The sequence below is a fragment of the Mobula birostris genome, chromosome 1, assembly GCF_030028105.1.
Source record: "Mobula birostris isolate sMobBir1 chromosome 1, sMobBir1.hap1, whole genome shotgun sequence".
Taxonomy (NCBI): Eukaryota; Metazoa; Chordata; class Chondrichthyes; order Myliobatiformes; family Myliobatidae; genus Mobula; species Mobula birostris.
Genome location: NC_092370.1, coordinates 113057948 through 113079295, shown reverse-complemented (window position 1 = coordinate 113079295; position 21348 = coordinate 113057948). Strand labels below are relative to the sequence as shown.

The window sequence follows — 21348 nt, the reverse complement described above, 5'->3', positions numbered from 1 at the left end:
GTTACAAACTGCATCTGCTACATTTCAGTTGTATGATAAAAATGCCTCCGAGTTACTGATCTTGGTTTGATAGAGGGACTAAATTTGCTGAACACACATTTTAAGAGATTATTGGCAAAAGCAGCTCAGGTTTGGATAACGAAACTCTTAAGTATTTACTAAGTAAAGGCCTCAGACTCAGCATCTCTTAAATTTATCTTTAATCCTTTTTCAGAGGATGGTAACTCCATGCTGCTCACCCTGGCTGACTCCAGTCTCCTCCGGCTTGAACTGGACTCTGATACTGCACATCTGCTCTACAGATTCCGCACAGCAGTACACAACATGATAGAAACCTGCTTGTGCCACGAACTGCCAGAACTTCCTTCCAACTTGCGTATAGAGCATGATGCGGTGTTGTCATTACTCGTAGAGCTCTTGAACTGCTGGCCATCAGAATGAATGGTTCACTTGGAAAATGGGAGGTTGACAGGCATCTGAGCATATGTATTATTCTGTATCAGAATTGCTTCGTGCATTGTACAAAAATAGCTGATGTGTTTAATATTTGTGGGAGCTCAAATGCACTCACCTCTTCAACATTTCTTTGAAGTAATGGACTGAACAGTCAGTGATTTCATAATTTATAGCTGTTGTACAGAATAAATTATACATAAAACTAATCAGAAAATTTTCTCAAGAATCATGAAAATTTGGAGAATGTTTTTGTACAGGCAGTAGTGCCTGATTACCATTTATTTAAATTTTATGTAGTCAACTTTTGTACTTGTCATTATTTTTGCTCTGCTCCACCTTTATTTCTAAGTTTGTAGCTTCTTGATCTCTTCACAATTAGTTGATCTTTTTCATCAACAAATTTAACAACCAGAATTGATCTGAAGGCAAAGGTTTATGAATTAAAAACTGAGGACCCAGCATCACTCATTGGGACACATCACACCAACTAGAGAATCCTACTCCACTTTTCCATTTATCCAGCCAATATTCTTCCCATAGCAGTATGTTACCTATGAAAGGGAAAACTTTTATTTTCCACATTAACCTTTGATACAGCATCTTAGAAAATGCCTTAGTGGATCCACCTTTTATGTACAGCTCCAATGACCAAGTCAAATATCACTTTCCTTTCCTAAAACCATGTTGATTATCTTCATTTACTCATCAATTTGAATACAAGTTAATATTTTCCCCAGTAGTTTCCATCTTTCTGGCTCAATCCCATCTTATTTATGCATCATTCTTTTTACGTGCACCAGAAGAGAAATGGATCTAGACAATTTTTTTGCGTATTGAAATATTTTCTTAAAATCCAATCCTTCCATTTCACCTTCTCCCAAGACAAGAACATGCTGAACTGAAAAAAAACTTTACAATATTAAAAGGCAATATGATACTTTATTTATGCACAGTTATGCTTCTGTAGAGACTAAGTCAAGAATCTGGTATTAGGATTGGATACCAAAAGTTTTATAGAACATTGTATTTGGAGACAGCCAGGGGATTTTTAGGCTAGGTCAGCAGATGGTCTAAAAGAAAATTTACCACTGCCAAGATGAGGAAATTAAGTAATGAATAAAAGATCAAGGGTGGAAACAAGAATGAAGTTAACTTCAACACCTCTTTTCATGCTAATAACCCAGGTGAACATATGGTGCAAACATTTATTCAAAGGCAAAATACTGTTAATCTCACGAAGGCCCTTAGACTCATTAATGTCCCATAGCAGCATTCCCAATAGCCCTGTTCCCCTTTTCCTTTTGTCTCTGTATCACTGCAACTGTTTCCTCACACAAATGCACATAAATTTCTCTTGATTCTTTCAGCCAATAACCTGCACTTAAAATGTCTACTGTAAATTAGCTCTAACAGCAAATCTGAGATGCTGGGGGAAAATCGATATGCTCATGGGGAGAACATGTAAGCTGTGCAGATAGCATCCAGATCCCTGAAGCTGAGATACAAGAGCACTAACTATTGCACAACCCAGACTGGAAATCTTGAAACACTGAATGCTTGTTTGTCGGGATGCAGCGGAGACCAGCAGCCGGCTTGATAGCAAACCACTCAGAACAATGAGTTGGACCAATAGAAACGTGAGTATTTGGCAGAAACAACACTCTTTTGCAGACTGATTATTTCACCTCGACTGGTGATGACCTGTTTGCGACCTAACCGGCAGGCTCTGCAAACAACCCTATAAACTAGCAGCCAACCTCTCCTTCATTTCAACAGGAAATACTCCTTGTCATGGCAGAAAGTCAACTTTTTTGTTGAAATCCATTCATTGTTATAAGTTCTGTCATTATTCTGACACGTTAGCCAATTTTCTCATACTGCCAAATGTAATCGTTTTTCCCTTGAGCATTAAGGGAAATCACCACCATACCAAGCCCATGGGGCAAATGCACTCCAAAATTGTGAAAACACAAAATGCATACAAAGCTAACATCAACATTTAAGCTTTATTTCAAACCTTTACTTGTACAATAAGGACCAAACAATGGGAATTGAATTTTGCCACAATGATGTTGCTTATTAGCGGCCAAACAGCAAAGCGAGAAGAAAGTTTCCAGAATATTAAATGTGTGCAAGGACGATAGCAGCAGTGGAAATTCTGTACCATTTTGTCCCAGGTACTCACTGCTGCAGCCAGTTACTGTTTTTACAATCCATTTATAGATTCCAAAAAAGCCACAAAAATCAACTTGTATTCAGTAACAGCTTACTTTTTCCTAAAAGTCTCACTTCTCATCTGAAAATGTAAAAATGACAATTTTTTTTGGGGGGGGGGGGGGGGAGAATTGTGCCTCAAACTTATGTTCTGTGACTTTAGTGGACGGATACTTAAAGCTTCAAACTATTTCAAAGAAAGATGATAATTTAATGAAAAATAGCCCCAATGAATTTTGAAAGTGTTCTAGCAAAATGAACTGTAATTTCAAGGCCGTTAAAGCCTTCCCCACTTAAAAAAAAAAATTGGTAGAGAAAATTTATGAAAGACTTCTTTAAAGAATAAAGGTGATTAGCATAAACTGCTAGACAAGTTTGCCTACTGACTGCTGGTTCTAAATGCACCTCAGAGGAGAGGAAAATTTTGGGAAGCAAGAGAAAAGCAAAAAGGAGGAAAAGAGAATGAGAAGATAAAAGTGGAAGGGACAGTGAAAGAGGAGGTAGGGAATATTTGGGTTGTAATTCCCCTACACTATCCTCTGAATCTTTCTCGCCTTTTATTTCTAAAAAGTGCTAATCTCTGCCAAATTCACTTTTGTATCACTGGTTGGAGGCAAAGCACTACCACTGCGTAAGTGCAAGGCTGAAACTTAGGCGGACACATATCTATTGGCAAATGCAGAATTAAAAGTGAGAAAACACTAATCTTTATACTCCTGTGCCACAGGCAATAATTTATTTAAACCACTGCTTCAACAAAAGTCATTCTATAGTGGAGGTCATGAGGTGAGACTCCCCCTTAAAATAGTAGAATCAGCTTTTGACTGGAGGCTGAAGGTCAAAAATACAGATTTTCCCCCTTCTGTTACTTCAGTAAAGCTGTAAGTCACCCAGTCTCACTGCAGGCACGAACATTTTCTTTCATTCTGGGGATGAGGAAAGGGAACAACTGTGGTGGAGGATATGTTGGTCCTGGTATGGACTACAGTGTTTTTTTTATACAACAGAATCTACATCATTATACATCAAGCACACTGTCTGTCAAACACACAGCCTCTCTGGAATCAGACGCTGGTCACATTGGTTCCACAACCCCAGACGGACTTGGTGCACAGTGCAAACCATCAGTTGATTCAATAAGTTATTGCTTTTTTCCCTCCAAAGGTTGTCAGCTATAATTCCATACAGGATTACTTTTTAATCTAAATAGTACATGCAGGTTTTAAAATTTTAGTATTTCAATATTTAAAAGGATCAATACACAAGTAAGTTCATTTTGGAGAGTACCAATTCCTGGTGAGACAAAAATCACACTGGTCAGTAACAAGAATATTTTTTGGAGTGGGAAGGGTGAGATGAGGATGTTATGGATCACATTAAGCATCACTTTTGGAACCAGATGCATGTACAATGATAACTGAACCTCAAAAAAAAAGACTTGCAGTTATAGTGCCTCTATTTCCCTTTCAAAAGTTTCCGAAATGATTTACAATCAAGACAAAGTCATCACTGTTGTGGGAATTATACCCAAATGGCTGCTATATCAATTTGCCATAAACAGCTATACAGTAATGAGCACTTAATTGATTATCAATACATTTAAAGGTCACATCCTTTTTGAATTCTGTTTGCAGTTACCCCGACCAACAAACACATCAGCTCCTGTCCCTCTAGATATCTATCCAATACTCTATGAAGATTAATTTTCTGTTTGTCAAGACCAGCCTTCAACTGTAGAAGGTAAAGCCTTAAACTTCCTTCATTAAACATGCATTAGGTATACTCAAGGCTGAGGTTGAATAGAATCCAAGACTAGTTTCACTAATCCACCCACACCTCACCATGAACTTAGAAGAGCCAAGACCAATTGTGCAGTCCCTAGTGCTGCCCCGACTGCCTTCATTGTGCAGACCCAAAACCAAATCCACAATCCCCATTCCAATCGTTCTTTATTCCTCTCCAGGCAGTTCTAACCAGTATTAATAACAGATTTTAAAAGCAACTGAGATTCAGATGATGTCAAGGGTAGAATTCCCAACTCCTGACAAAGACCAATTCACATTAAACCATACAAAGGTAAGGAAACAATCACAGCAGCACAAACATCAAAAATCTGTCCAAATACACATGCACATAAACACCTGAAACTGTTGCACCTAGGAGGGTGTACAATACTTTACAAATGGATGCATAACATTTTAAGAGTGTTCTTTCAATACAATTGTAAACTTGAAGAAATGTCTCTGGGACTGTTGGGACCAGAGCAATCCCAAGCGTTTTACTGAAATCAACAGATCAGTTCTGTGCAAATGTAATTTTTTGTACTGAAATTAATCAAACATACTTCCACATGTAAACGTATTTTTTTCTCTGGTAGGAAGGTTGAAGGGAAAAGCGAGCAGATCAGACCAATTAAAATAAAGTCACTTCAAGAAGTCAACAAAACTCTATAAATGTCATTAATACCTTTCAGTTTCAAATCCAATTTCACTTACATCTGGGTATTAGTGCAGATATTTAAACAATGATATTATAACCAGTCATCTAGAACTACTCTGAATTATGTATGAAGAGCAATAGAATGCTATATATTTTAATATGCTTGAGTGATTCTAAATAGTGTTTGAACCATTAAGTACGGGTTTGAATGCAATTGCAATCATAAGCTAACAAGAGGCAATTGTGATACCAGGCAAACTGGTAGAGAGGCAGTAAATCCCTTTGAAAATTTAGATGAGGGATAATGAACAATGAGGGTTGAACTTGTTCTTTTCTGAGCAACTTTAAAACAATGTCAAATTTTGATCGATAAGATACATTAGTTTATCACTGAACAATCTATTGGTATGTGAAATCCAGATGCATCTCTACAATTCCTCTTTACCCTCTTACCCCTGGAATTTCCAAAGATAAGACATCCATCTGTGCACCTCATACTACAGGCAGTACACGGAAAGGAGGGAAAAGGTGAATGCCATGCTTCTACACACATCTAAGCCTCACTCCATATTTATTAGAGTTGGAGTAAACTAAATACATTCCCTCCTCTAAGTGGCTCTCCACAGTTAAGGAAAACACTCAGTGATCATGTAAACAATTTAAAGATTCCTCAGAAATGAACAACGTTACATACAGACAACTCTGGAGTTGTCCCAGAACCCAGCCTCTTCGGACTAACCCTTTTACTTGATTCTCTGCACAAAACTACAGCCCTACCCTACAATAATGAAACCAACCTCAACAATTTAACTTGAATCTCAGCTGTCCTATTGGAGACCAATTACCAAACTTACCAATTATACTGTAGTACACATGTACATGATTGCACCATACAGTTAGAGCATGTGCAAGACTTACCATTTTAGTATTTAGATTTAAAAACCACACAGAATCAACATAGGCACAGGCTCTACTCACATATCTTGTCTTGACAGAACAACTATAAAGGTCTCATACTAGCTTGCTCTTTCCTACACAATGGTGCATCAAGTCTAACTGCTTTTCTATCCTTGCCCCTTCATAAAACTCTGCACAAACATCACTTCTACATACAGCTGCTATCCTGCTTACCAACCACTAAAAACAATTTTACAAATCCTAGCTGACTCAAACTCTGTCCTTCATCCCTCGTAGAACAACTTTTAAGGCTGTGCTCCATATGACACAACCTTTAAGATTATATTGCTTAGAAAAGTGTTAATAGTATTGTTTTTAAATCACTATTCATTATACAATTGTCAGTACTTCATCACCAAAGATTAAACTTGAAGAATTCTATAAGTTAAACAATTTACAGTTCTTTTTAAAATCAAACAAACACTGAGGCAGAAACAGAAGCTGCAAAGATTGTAGGATATATGTCTGGTTTATTCACTAACAGGACTTGTTCTTAATGCAAAAAACATATAGACAATGGCTATGTGCCATGTCCAAATGTGACCATTCCCTTCCCATCCAAGTTCTCCTTCAAACTGGATACAAGCAACTGCCAAGTTTCGTAGAGATGATTGCGCTCTTGTTCCAAAGAGGACTTTAGTTGAATTACTGGGTGTGTATATGTGTGTGTGTGTGTGTGGGGGGGGGGGGGGGGGGGGAGGGGGGGAGGTCAGGAGGGCATAATTTTCTTAACATTAATGTACTGTAGGAATCAATGCCAGGACCCTTACTGTTTGTTATCTATAGCAACATTCTGGATGTGAATGTAGGAGGTACAAATTTTAAGTTTGAAGATGATGCTGCTGTTCATTATGAGGAAGGCGGTCTTGGGCTACAGGATGATATTGATCAATTAGGAACATGAGAACAGCCATGTCTTACTCTGATAAATGTGAGGTGATGTATTTTGTAAGGACTAATAAGGGTCAGCACAGTGAATTTATAGAGGTATTAATATATAGAGCTAAACCTTGGTGTGCAGGTTCAATGAATCCCTCAAAATGGCAGCACAGGAGTTACGATCATTAAAGAAGCATATGGGACACGTGTTTATTAGTCGGGGCACGGTAAACAAGAGCATGGAGATTATGGTACAACTTTGTAAAAGTGATTGGCTATAGCTAGAGTACTATGTGCTGATCTGGTTCTCACGCTATAGGAAGGACATGATTGCATTGGAGAAGGTAAGGTTCAGAGGAGATTCACTAGGATGTTGTCTGGGCAGGTGCATATCAATGATGAGAGAATAGATAAATTGGACTTGTTTTTCTTGGAGTTCAGGGATGAAGGCAGAGACTTATAACATCTAAAACAAGCATTTGAATCTCCAATGCATAGAGGCCATGGCAAATGCTGAAAAATGGGATTAGTACAGATGGGTACTTGATGGTCAACATGGATATGGTATGCTTAAGGGCCTGGCATGTCTTACATGACTCTAATAATGAGCTGCTCTAGGTCAATTCAAAAATAAGACTTGTGAACATCTTATAAAAGGTGCTTACAACAAAACAACAAACATCCATTTCAACAATAGCTGCTCGGATTGAGGAATAAATTTACACATTTTGAAAGAGGAATGTGGTATTTGAAATATTACTATTAATCTGCCTGAGGGGGTGGTGAAGACAGACACTCAATTAGCATTCAAATAGTATTTAGATGAGTGCTGACAAAGTGGACTCAAATCGGTAAATGCTTGATGGCTGGTATGGATATGGTGGGGTGGGTGAAGGATGCGGTTCCACACTGTATGATTTTTATTTATCTGGAACACAGACACTTCAGCCATGCATTCACGCAAAATATCAAAAAGAAACATTTCTACTTTACACAACTAAGGACCCTTGTTCCTCTGTATATGAGTTAAGATTTCTTTTTGGAAGATTTAAAGACTGTAATGTTTCTTGTATATGTGGCATTCAAATGAAGGATGAGAAGGGGTCATCTTTCTTTGGGGAAGAGAATTTTTCCAGAAATTTGTAGTTCACTTTTTGTTTCACCGAATTTAAGTTGCTGTTTCACTTTAGAAGAGGCAAAATGCAGAATAGGGAAAGATGCATCAATACCGAGAGACCTTGGTGAACTTGCAGCAATTCAGCCAGAATGTCTAGATCTCGCTCCTGGACTGAAAGCGATCTCTCTGAAGGGTGCATAGTGGAAGGGAAAGATTTGACAAATTGAGGTTAACCCTATTTGCCTTCCTTTAGACTAATAACGAGTGTCCAGGCGCATCCTTTTAAAAATATTTCCATTTGGCCTCCTAGCATCCAACTAGCTACTGACAACATCCGTACTTCCACACAGCTCTCAGAAGTAGTTCATCTAGTTTAATCCTACTGGCTTTTCATTTCAGATATAGTATCCAGTTCAATAACTAATCTCCACCAAAATTCCAGCCTCAACGCTGAAACAATTACTTGAACTGGAGGCAATAATTAAAGGCAGATGGGTAAAGAGAAAGAAATGAGCCTAATTATATAGCTCTTTCTAAGAGTCAGCACTGGGACAAACAGCTTTCTTCTATAACTCTGTGAACTCCAGGCTAAGTTGCATCAGAGTGTATTAACTGAAATGGACAGGAAAAAAAAAAGCTATTAAAAATTCTCTCAGGGAAGATAAGTGACTCTTTATAAAGTATTTTGGGCAACAAACCTTTTAAGGTTTGAAGTTTGCTCACCACCATTCATCAAAAAACATTATACTGTACTTTAAAATAATCTTATTTTTATGTTCCTCTTTTAACTCATTTCCCCCAGTTATCCATTCCAAATGTGCAAATTCAATTTGTTTTATCAATATTTTTTGACATTGATATATTTACAGGAAAAAAAAGAGGCAAATAATGAAAGAATACACCATCATGGTAATCTTTAGCAGAAATATGCTGTTCAGAGTTTCCCAAGCAATTAGACTCAAGGAGAAGAGTAAAATCCCTTTAAAAAATTATTATAGTCGTCATCAGTGCAAGGGCAGGTTGTGGTTCAAGGATGTTGGAGAATTAAGGAGAAAAATGGGAAAGACTAAAAGTTGAGGAAAATAATTTTTTAAATATGAAATATTCCCTTCAATTACTTGTGCTATCTGAGAATGTTGGGGCAAGATTCACCTTCCCCTAGCGTATGCTATTATACGGTGCTTTTAAATCGCTTATATCCATCTTATCTGTCAAACTTCGTGATCAGATAATCCAATATACTCTTCCAACCAGTTTACAATACAGTATTGCTAGAGTGGTTGTTCCATTCAAATTTCAAGCCCACCTTAATCCAGAAGAGTGGAAGTCAGTAAGAATGTAAGTGGCAGAGGTAACAAGAATTTGTATATGGATTTTTTTAAAGATAATAAAGATGCAAAATGGCTCCCCAGTCCTAAAATAACTCGAGGAACAAGTCCTTTTTAAAGCACAAATCCTGTTAATGATGCTAAACCTCTTTGTTAAATGTAGTTGGAAACAAACATAGAGAAAGTATAAATTCACAAGCTCTGCTGTGCTAGAGTGGCAGACACATATCCAGCAGGAATAGCAAGCTGAGGAGATCCAAGGGAGCTGAGGCTTTCAGTCAGTGACGTGCTGCAGAGAGGAGAGGTGTTGTCTGAAACTGGGGATTTGTACACAATGTCTGCTCCGTGGTCTGTCCTGGCCTTGGCGTTCTCACGGAACTTCAGCTTATGAGACTCAATCTGCAGAAGAGGAAAACAAAATAAAATTTTCTCTACAAACAGAGTCCATAGCACTCTCATCCTGGTGGCTTTGTAAATACATTGTAAACCCCAATACAGAAAATATACACAAGGAAATTCCTGTGTTGTGCCTTTCTTGAATAATACATTAGCTGTTACAGAGTACACATTCTGTACACATGGGTTGGAACATAAAGCAGTGTGCATGAATGGGTAGGGGAAAGAAAAGAGCAATTACTCAGTAAACTCAGCTGGAAAGTTTATGAATATAGGTATCAACAAGATCAGGATTTACTCTGATGTCATCGGCAATCAAATTGGCGACTGAAACCTGCTGCCAAGACTCACTTTCATTCAAGTGATTCTTCAAATGCCAATGATCACCCAGATTATTTAACTTTCATACCTGAGATTAATGTTCTCCTGCACAATGACAGTAAATATACATTGTCCAGCACCATAAAATAGCAGGAGGATGTCTTCCTCAAATTCTAGCTTTTGGAGAGATGGGGCATTGAAGAGAGGGGGCAGTGGGCCGTGTCCCTCAGCACACCACACATTGAAAAATGTCAGTTCTTGGTTCATACAGTTCTAGGTCATTCAGATTCTTGTACTCACAATATCAGGTAACAAGCAGCTCTGCACATAACCAGATTTTAATGTGAAAAATAGGATGCATAAAACCAGACTGCTAAATATTCTAAAAGTGAGTGGGTGTTTTGGCACTAAGCATGTCTTCGAGATAAGAATGGAGGTTTATGATAGTGTTTGAGTGCACACGTCAAAGAGGTAATTTATATTATCTGTATCAAATGGTACAATATAATTAGATACTTCTAATTAACCTTCATTCAAATAACAGTTCCTCATTTCTAAGTTACCTGATGTCTATTTTATGTCACTTGATGCTATTTATTAATGTCCCATTGGATAGGAATGGCATGGGTTAGATTCAATAAAGGTTCCTTTCCTTTTATTCAATGATGGGTAAATCCTGAGTTAGTTATTGAGTAAAACCTCCTCCACACTGCATTAAACACTTCCAGGACTATTACAGCATGGATTAGATACTGACTAAAGCCCATTTGCACCATTCAATGGTACACTCCTGCAGAGACGTACAAAAGGTTAGAAACAAAATGAAGTTCCCTTTGTACTATTCAAGCAATCACACACTTCAGAATGTGAACACAAAAGATTATGCACATAGCACAGCTCTTTTTACACTGTTCAACTGAGCTTTGGGTCAGGTACACCACAGATTAGAAATAATGAAAGTTCACGTGGTTTTATTTGGTTTGATGCATTGATAAAGAACTTTCTCTGCAGAGTCCTAACAACTTTCTACAGTTCCAATTCCCATTATATCTTCATACACTTCATGAAGAGCCTATAATTTTACCATTATAACAGGGGCAATATTGTTTTATGGGTCTATATCCATTGAGAAGTTGACAGAGCATCCAAAGTACAGACAAACATTTCATATCCTATTTTTTTGGGATATGACTTGAATACAATTCCAGAACGAAAGGCAAAGAGCAAGTTTACACTAACACCTAGTTCCCAACTGTTCATCATTCTTTCACAACACTACACAGCCCTTGCAGGCCAAACTTTCACTTACATGTCTCTTGTATTTGTAACTCTTGGTTGTGAGTTTCGTCAGACCCGGCAGCTGGGTCCACCCCTACTCCATTTTGCTGTGTCTCACTCTCAGCTTCTCCTGTCAGATCCCTATTTTCTGGAGTCTGACTGATTGTTGCTGTTTCTGATTCTTCTTCACCCTCATTCTAAAAATACAATCATGGGGTGGGGGTACAATGGTGTATTATTATAGGAGGGCATGAAATGAAATGCAAAATACATACAAGATTTTCTTTAAAAAACCTAACACATCATGATAAAAAAAATCAAATGCACTGGTGGACTGAAATCAAAGCTGGGAATTATTCTTCCAGGGCCATTCAGGGGAACTGAGGCTAAATGGATTGTCCCTAGCTGCTGAAACGTGGTCCACTGCACCCACCTATTTCCAAAAATATTGGGACTGACTGGTTGAAGTGGGGAGGAAGAGTGAATTCATAAAGCACCTTATGATCTCAGGAAGTCCCACTGAGCTTCACCATGGTTTGATTGTCACTGCTCTAGTACAGCAGAATTTTGATGCTAGTTTGTGCACAGAAAGCCTATGAGAATAGGACAAATAGTCAGCTGCATTTATAAAAGACTTTGGATTAATGCTAGCCAAGAATGCTACAGAATTTCCTACATTATTTAAAAAAAGCATGGAATGTTTCAAAGATTAACACCTAAATAAATAACTGTACCTCAGCACTGCTTGGATTCTCAATTTGGCTAATGTGCTCAGTGTGGATAATGTAAGGTTTGATTAAGACAAATCTACCGAATCTTGAAAGGACTGAATAGAATAGACATGGAGAGGAGGTTTCCAGTCGTGGGCGAGTTTAGGACAACAGGATACAGACTCCAATTAAAAGAACATCCCTGTAGAAATAACTTTAACCAGAGGGATGGCTGTGGAGGCTAAGCTGCTGGGTAAATTTAAAGCAGAGGGTTGATAGGTTCTTGATTAATAATGCTGTCAAGGGAAATTGGAAGAAGGCAGGAGAGAGGAAATAATAAATCAGTCATGAATGAATGGCAAGGCAGACTTGATGGGCTGAATGAACTAATGCTGTTTCTATGTCCTATGGTCTGGATTTGTGGGCCTGGAGTCATGAAGGACAGTGTAAACATTGTAAGGAGAAGAGGGACAGGGAAGTAAGTAGTATTGTCACTAAGGAAAGCTAGTTGTTCAGATTTTAGGATGACAAGATGTAGTAGCTTGTAAGTTTTATGAAAAGAAATGAAGCAAATGATATCAAATAAAATCAATGCCCATTGGTATAGAGAACACAAGACATTTGTGAAAGTGAAAAAAAGGTTGGAATCTATTTTCTGACAACAAAGTAAACTTGTCAGGAATACTAAAACTGATTTAAGGACCAAATATCAGCACAGGACCTATAACTGAATGGGTTCAGTCTCTCATCTTCAGTCCTCCAGTGCATTTTCTTTTCCCACCTTCATCTTAATGTTGTAAAAAGATCAGAAAAACTGGACAAAAAAGTCATGACAAATAAGATCACAATTGAAGACACAATCTGTACAATAATTCCTGAAGTGAAATTACGTGCACATATTCTGTGTAAAAATATACAACGTTGACACATTGACTGCAATTAAAAAAAACACTTTGATACATAAACACAATTTTCTTGAATGAAATTTATACTGAGAAACTATTATACATATACTAACTTCTTGATTCTTTTTATTTGTTTTCTGTTGAGATGACTTTCTTACTTGGGTTTGGCTCCTTACTTTTATTTAGTGTCCTTAAGGTGTCTTAATTAAGAATCCATTATTTATAAATATCTGCAGCTAGTTGGCTGTGAGGGTTTCACTACCAAAATTTAATTGATTATTAGCCACCCAAGTCCATTTGGGATGATCAGTTTGCAGGAATGGTGGCATTTATTCTCCATACTAAACCAGGGTTTCCGACTGACAATAAATGTATTTTGAACTTTGAACAAAGTACATATCTATATGTAACTTTAAGATTCATCTCCTTACAGTCAGCCACAAAACAAAGAAATCCAATAAAACCCATTAAAACAAGACCATCAAAAACCCAATGTGCAGAAAAAAAATCAAATTGAGCAAACAATAAAAGTAAGCAAACAACATTTAGAACTGATGTTCATGAAAATGAGTCCACAGCCATGAAGCCAGTCACGGCCGATCTAGGAGCTTGTTAGTTGAAGGCCACAGCCTCAGTTCAGTGAAGAGACAAGTAAATCTAGTGACCAGCAAACTGAACATCAGTCCATCACTCTCCTCTGGCCTAACACTGAAATCGTCCAAGCAGTGGGTTGCTCCTCACTGTCGGACCCAGGCCCTGCCGCTTAAAAATGTTCTCGGGCCTGAGACCTACCATCTTGATTCAGCTCGTATTCAATCTTCCCAGTTTGGCCTGGCACTTAAATTGGCCAAACATCAGCTTGTTCCTCACTCTCAGGCTTGGACCCACCTCCTTGATTCCGCTTTGCCTCGTTCTACTGCTTCAAATCGGCTCTAAGCCCACTCAAAAATGGCCACACATCAGTTCTTTCCTCACTCTCGGGCCTGGGCCCCACTGCCTTGATTCAGCACATATTCACCACGCTACAACCGTCGTGCACCTTTGAGAGTTCAACTCACAGTGCAAAAGTGGCAGGATCAAAAGCTCAACTCTGAAAGGGAAGATACAGGCGATTGATTGCAGTGATCATTTACCAGAAAAAGTGTGATTAATACAGTAGTTAGCAGCTTTGGTTGCTGTCAGCAAGTCATCGCTGTGTCTCACCATCACCATTTTACACCGATTGTCTGTTTATTGACGCCGGAAATTTTAACCATGCGAACCTTAAGTCAATGCTCCCCAGATTCCATCAGAACGTGCACTTTGCAACAAGAGGGGAGAAAGCATTGGACCTTGTTTACACAAACATTCCCGACGCGTACCGGGCAGAGCCCCGCCCCCCCACCTCGGCTACTCAGACCACATCTCTGTTATGCTAATCCCAGCATACAGACCGCTCGTCAGGCGCTCCAGACCAGTTCAGAAGCAGGTGAAAACCTGGCCAGCAGGGGTCATCTTGCTCTTCAAAACTGCTTTGAGCACACTGACAGACACATGTTCACGGAGGCTGCAACCGATGGCAACTCTACCAACTTAGAGGAGTACACGGCATCAGTGACTAGCTTCGATGACGTCACTGTGGCGAAGACCATCACTACACACTCTAACCAGAAGCCATGGATGACCGCGGAGAAGTGTGCGCTGCTGAGGACCCGTGATTCCGCCTTCAGAGCAGGCGACAAGGCAGCCCTAACAACAGCGAAACTGTCCCAGGCCAAAAGAGAAGCAAAGCATGCACACGCCCAGCGAATCCACAGCCACTTCCAGGACAGCAGCGACACGCAGCGCATGTGGAAGGGCATTCAGGACATCAACTACAAGACAGCACCACCTGCCTGTGCTGGTGATGCCTCCCTCCCAGATGTGTTGAACAACTTTTACACTCGTTTTGAGGCGGAAAATGACGTGGCGGTGAGGAAGACCACCCTTCTTCCAAATGACCAGGTGCTGTGTCTTACCATGGCTGATGCAAGGAGAACCCTGTGCAGGGTCAACCCACAGAAGGCTACTGGACCAGACAATATTCCTGGCGCAGAGTGTTTAGAGGATGTGCAGACCAGCTAGCAGAGATTCTCACTGACATCTTTCTGAGCAGCGCCGTTGTTCCTATGTGCTTCAAGGCGGCCACCATCGTCCCCGTGCCGAAGTCGTCTTCAGTGTCCTGCCTCAACGACTACCATCCGGTCGCACTCACATCCATCATCATGAAGTGTTTTGAGAGGCTCGTCACTGGGCACATCAAGATCCTGCTTCCCCCCTCACTGGACCCCCTGCAGTTCGCATACTGTCCCAACTGATCAACAGATGACGCCATTGCCATCACCCTCCAGCTGGCCCTCACCCACCTGGGCAAAAAAGACACATACGTTCGAATGCTGTTCATAGACTTCAGTTCAGCATTCAACACAATCATTCCTCAGAAACTGACTTGAAAGCTGAGCCTACTGGGCTTGAACACCTCCCTCTGCAACTGGATCCTAGACTTCCTGACTGGGAGACCTCAGTCAGTCCGGATTGGGAGCAGCATCTCCAACACCATCACACTGAGCACAGGGTCCCCCCCAGGGCTGTGTGCTCAGTCCACAGCTGTTCACTCTGCTGACCCACGATTGTGCAGCAATACACAGCTCGAACCACATCATCAAGTTCGCCGATGATACGACTGTGGTGGGTCTCATCAGCAAGAACGTTGAGTCAACATATAGAGAGGAGGTGCAGCGGCTAACGGACTGGTGCACAGCCAACAACCTGTCTCTGAATGTGAACAAAACAAAAGAGATGGTTGTTGACTTCAGGAGGACACGGAACGACCACTCTCCACTGAACATCGACAACTCCTCCATTGAGTTCGTTAAGAGCACCAAATTTCTTGGTGTTCACCTGGCAGAGAATCTCACTTGGTCCCTCAACACCAGCTCCATAGCAAAGAAAGCCCAGCAGCGTCTCTACTTTCTGTGAAGGCTGAGAAAAGTCCATCTCCCAACCCCCATCCTCACCACATTCTACAGAGGTTGTATTGAGAGCATCCTGAGCAGCTGCATCACTACCTGGTTCAGAAACTGCACCATCTCGGATTGCAAGACCCTGCAGCGGATAGTGAGGTCAGCTGAGAAGATCACTGGGGTCTCTCTTCCCGCCATTACAGATATTTTACACCACACACTGCATCCGTAAAGCAAACAGCATTATGAAGGACCCCATGCACTCCTCATATAAACTCTTCTCCCTCCTGCCATCTGGCAAAAGGCACCGAAGCATTGGGGGTCTCACGACCAGACTCCTCAATACCCAGAGCCTGGACTGACTCTAACCTACTGCTCTCTACTGTGCCTATTGTATTGTTTATTATTTATTGTAATGCCTGCACCGTTTTGTGCACTTTGTGCAGTCCTGGGTAGGTCTGTAGTCTAGTGTAGTTTTTGTGTTGTTTTACATAGTTCAGTGTAGTTTTTGTATTGTTTCATGCAGCACCATGGTCCTGAAAAACGCTGTCTCGTTTTACTGTGTACTATACCAGCAGTTACGGTTGAAATGACAATAAAAAGTGACTTGACTTGACTTAAACTGGAAACTCTTCTGACCTAAGGCAATAGCAATATACAAGGAATGTGAATTCACCTGTAAGTTTATCATTCCAGTTTTTGTACAGTTACAGGAAATATGTTTGCCCAATTAACAAAAGGAGAAAGGGGACAGAAGAACTCATTTCTCTCTAATGATTCAATCTTGAAGGTCAGGTCAGATGTTACACTTTAACACCTTAATGATAAAAGCGAAACAATTAAATTTTTTTCCAGACATCAATCCATAAATTCAAATTAGACAAGGATGAGATAAGTAGTCATTTGGCAGCTTAGTTCTTGATGAAATCATGAATCTTTGAATCACTCAACAGCCCCCATAATCTATAAGATATGACACATTCACAGTATAGAAGACAATGGGAAACTATGGGGACCAGATGACAATGACGTCAGAGATACCCATCTGAAAGGTGAAGGAATCTGGACAAACAACAGAGAATGTGGTTAGAAGGTACAACGTCCCACACTTTGCAGCTTTATTTCAGAAGTGGGAAATGGAAAACAAAGGTGGATGGGTCAAATAAATTAAGGAACTGCACATTTGTAAGTAAATATGGTGTTGGGGAATGTATTTAAACATCATAGAAAAAGTTACCACGCTGCGCCATTCCTGATTAGAAAATTATATCTGTTCTCCTAAAGACACCAAGTCTTGCTGATCTACAGCTTCATAATCCAGGTCACCTTCCTACATAGTACTCAAGTTGGAATTTTGACCATTGATTAGGAATAACTGTAATCAACTGAATTGTAGTTTTAAAAAATCAATTCTATCTTCATCCAACATCTACAGAGTTCTCAGAGAAAGAAGAGCTGAACTGTGGTGCATGGCTTGGAGAACTGGTCAACAGCTGGAAAGTGACAAGGAGCAAGAATGGCAAATCCAGAGGGGCTGAGAAACAAAGGTCAATACAAATCAGAAGGACAGAAAACTTTTTTATAGTATTTTTCCCCAAAGTGGATGCATTCACTTGTTACTTCCTTAGTGACTGATTTGGCCACTGCATCTAACTTACCTTCACATTGCCGCCTCCTGGGGTATGGTTTAGGTTGTCCAAGGATCCAATTTTTGATTCAGCTTTGTTTTTGAAATTGGTCTTGCTGGTCTCAATCTTCACATCCCCACCGCCTAAAATTATTTGTAAAGTAAGCATACTATTTACACAAATTACTTGCTTCCTAATACGATAGCAAATTCAGAACGAATTTTAAAAATAGTTCACTTTATTGTTGTTAGAGGCTTGAATACTCAGGGTATCAATGCCAAAATTAGTGTTTTGCTGTTGCAGCAGCTCAGTATATTACAAGATGTGGAGAAAAGTGAATGTGTACATAATTTACAAGTGTGCAAAATAAGCAACAAAGTAAACACTATAGTGCAAGATTGGTACACTAATATAACACAAGTGAAACAGTCAGAAACTGCATTCAGCCTTAGAAGGATGGATACAGAACCAACCTGCAGCTTAAACTTTTAATTTACAAAATGTAGATGCCACTGGCAAGGCTATTGGCCGTCCCTACATCCTAGAGAAGGTGGTAATGAATTACTGTACTGAACTGTTGCATTCCTTCTATAAAGTATTCCCAAGGCTTTTGGGAAGGAAGCAGTTCTAGGATTCTGACCCAATGATATTTAAAGTATTGGTGATTTACCTCCAAGTCCAGACGGGGTGTGATTAAAAAAGTTATTTTCCATTGTGTACATTAAGTTGGCGGGAACAGTGAGTGCAGAGGATTTCATATTTTAAAAGAAAAAGATAAATGAGTACAGATTAGCATAATTTATACATCATTCATCTGAATGGAATTTTTTATTTACATAATCTTTGGCTCTTTGTAAAATCAATAACATGTGGAGCAACGGCTATCGAAATAACTGTTCACCCATTTTGGGTCTTGCCAAGACTAGTTAAGCCAAGCTGCATGAAAGACACTACCCAAACATTGATCAAAGAGCTGAATTCCAAAGGGAAGGTTCAGTTGACTGCCCTCAAAATAACTGCAATACTTACACAAGCATAACATCAAGTAGCCCTGGTAAAATACGTTAATTTGCAAAGAGAAAATATACTAGAATATGGTGTCATTCCTTGCGGACAGGAAGACAGTTACACATCAATCAACTCAGCCTCCTGACCACTGCATGTGCTTCTCAAGGCAGGGTCTGAGACCCAAACATTTTTATCTGCTTTAAACTACCTTACTGCCTTCATGAAGTCAGAAATTGAATATTTGCTGACGCTTGCATGAAATAAAATTCTATTTGCAAATCTCAGTAAATGAAGTTGCCTGAATGCTGCAATGTATTCAAGAACTCTGTGTGTCACAGTTCCCTTGGAGACACTGGATTGCTTTGCAGGAGAGAGATTTTAAAAGAAGCGAGTGGGGGCAGTCAGGACATTCTGTGCACCACAGTTCCCTTGGAGATGTTGAATTATGCCTAATTAGGCACTTGGCAAGGCCCAGTAAAAAGAAGTTAGGTTTAAGCAGAGCAGCCATCGTGTGTGACCCAGTGCTCCACTGGGGAGTTCAGTCCATGGCTCATAGAAGCTCTGGCAGAGCGGTATAAGCTGTAGGAAGATTTTTTCTTTTAATTTTTTCTTCCTTTTTTTCTTATTGCACAGTTACAGCCAGGCAAGATAGTGGAATACTCCTTTTGTGCAATGAGGGAAAGCAGGAGCCTTCCTTCAGGAAGTGCATCCAGTTGCACTACTTACAGACCGTGTTGAGGAATTGGAGCTGTATGAACCCGGGGCCATTCTGAAGGTACAGGCAATTCAGGGATGTAGTTACACCCCAGATGCAGGACACAGGTAACTGGGTGATCATCAGGAAGGGGAAGGGGATAGGCAGTCAGTGCAGAGTACTCCTGTGGCCAAGCCCCTCAACAGCAGGTGTGCTGCTTTGGATAATGATGGAGGAATGTCCTAGGGAAGGAAAGCCACAGCAGTCAGGTCTCTGGCACTGAGCTTGGCCGTGTAGCTTAGAAAGGAAGGGGGGAGAAGAGGCGAATTATAGTGATCGGGGATTCAAAGGTTAGGGGAAAAGACAGGAAGTTCTGTGGACGAAAACAAGATTCCTGGATCGTATGTTGCCTCCCAGGTGCCAAGGTCAGGGACATCTCAGATCAAGTGGGAGAGTGAGCAGCCGGAGGCTGTAGTACACATCAGTACCAATGACATGTAGGAAGGTTGACAAGGTCTTGCACACTGAGTTCAGGAAGCTAGGTACTAAGTTAAAGGACAGATCCTCCAGGGCTGTGATCTCAGGACTGTCACCTATGCCATGTGCTAGTGAGGCCAGAAATACGAAGATCACGCAACTTAACACATGACTAAGGAGATGGTGCAGGAGGGAGGACTTGAGATTTTTTGATTATTTAGCTCTCTTCCAGGGAGGGCAGAGGAACTAATATCTTTGCAAGAAGGTTTGCTAATGTTGCACAGGGGCAGTTTAAACTATAGATGCGGGGGTTGAAACCAGAGCACCAGAGCAGACAGTGGAGTGGTTGTGGGGAAAGATGTTGGTAAGCCTAGATACAAAGTTAGGAATCAAAAGGTTGAGCATGATGGGACTAATGTTCTGAATTGTGTATATTTCAACGCAAGGAGTATTGTAGGAAAGGCAGATGAGTTTATGACAGGGATCAGCACATGGAATTATGACATTGTAGCCAATAGTGAGACGGCTGCAGGAGGGGCAGCACTAGCAGCTCAATGATTCGAGGTTCTGCTATTTTGGACGAGATTGAGTGGGAGGGGTGGCATTACTATTGAGGAAAAGTGTCACAGCAGAGCTCAGACAGGATAGACTGGAAAGCTCATCTGGTAAGGCTTCATGGGTAGAACTAAGGTATAAGAAATATATGACGACGTTAATGGGATAATACAATAGACCACCCAACAGTCCACGCGATTCAAGGAGCAAATTTGTAGAGGTATCGCAGACTGTTACAAGAAACATAAGGTTGTGATAGTAGGTGATTTTAACTCTCACATATTGACTAGGACTCCAATACGGTAAAAGGGCTGAATAGGAAAGAATTTGCCAAATGTGTTCTGGAAATTTTCCTTAATCAGTACATAGAAGTCCCAACTAGAGAGAGTGATACTAGATCTCCCATAAGGGAATGAGACAGGGCAGGTGATAGAAGTTTGTGTCGGAGAACACTTTGCATCCAGGGATCATAATGCTATTAGTTTAAAGGTAATTATGGAAAAGGATGGGTCTGGTTCCTCCAGTTGAGATCCTAAATTGGAGAAAGGCCAGTGTTGATGGTATCAGAAAGGACGCGGCAAGTATGGATTTTCTGGCAAAGGTGTAAGTGGGAGGGCTTCAAAAATGAAATTTTGAGAGTACACAGTTTGTATGTTTCTGTCAGAACAAAATGCAAGGATAATAGGTTTCGAGAACCTTGGTTTTCGAAAGATGTTGAGGCCCTGGTTAAGAAGGAGTGCATAGCAGCTATAGGCAAGAAGGAACAAATCAGGTGTGAGAGGAGTATGCAAAGTAAAGGAGAACCCCCAATGACTTCTACAGTGATATTAAGAACAAGAGGGTTGCAACGAACAAAGTTGGTCCTCTGGAAGATCAGCATAGTCATCCATGCATGGAGCCAAAAGAGATGGGGTAGATTTTAAATAGATTTTTTTCCATGTATATTTACTTGAGAGACACTCACAGAGTCTACAGAAGTGAGGCAATATAGCTGTAAGGTAATGG

General features: G+C 40.2%; 2 protein-coding genes across 6 annotated transcripts in view; one reads left to right on the top strand and one right to left on the bottom strand.

Moving 5' to 3' along the window:
* dhx30 (DEAH (Asp-Glu-Ala-His) box helicase 30) overlaps positions 1-747 on the top strand; it is a 78564-nt gene extending 77817 nt beyond the window's left edge. The window contains exon 19 of the mRNA XM_072260446.1: positions 215-747. Coding sequence (XP_072116547.1) covers positions 215-441 — 227 coding nt within the window. The 3' untranslated portion in view covers positions 442-747. The remainder of the gene's footprint in view (positions 1-214) is intronic.
* Positions 748-2788: 2041 nt separating this feature from the next.
* LOC140199015 (uncharacterized) overlaps positions 2789-21348 on the bottom strand; it is a 309841-nt gene continuing 291281 nt past the window's right edge. For all 5 annotated transcript variants that reach the window (XM_072260397.1, XM_072260427.1, XM_072260407.1 and 2 more), the window contains 3 exons: positions 17640-17752; positions 11417-11582; positions 2789-9789 (listed from right to left, as the gene is read on the bottom strand). In XM_072260397.1, coding sequence (XP_072116498.1) covers positions 9785-9789; positions 11417-11582; positions 17640-17752 — 284 coding nt within the window. In that variant the 3' untranslated portion in view covers positions 2789-9784. The remainder of the gene's footprint in view (positions 9790-11416; positions 11583-17639; positions 17753-21348) is intronic.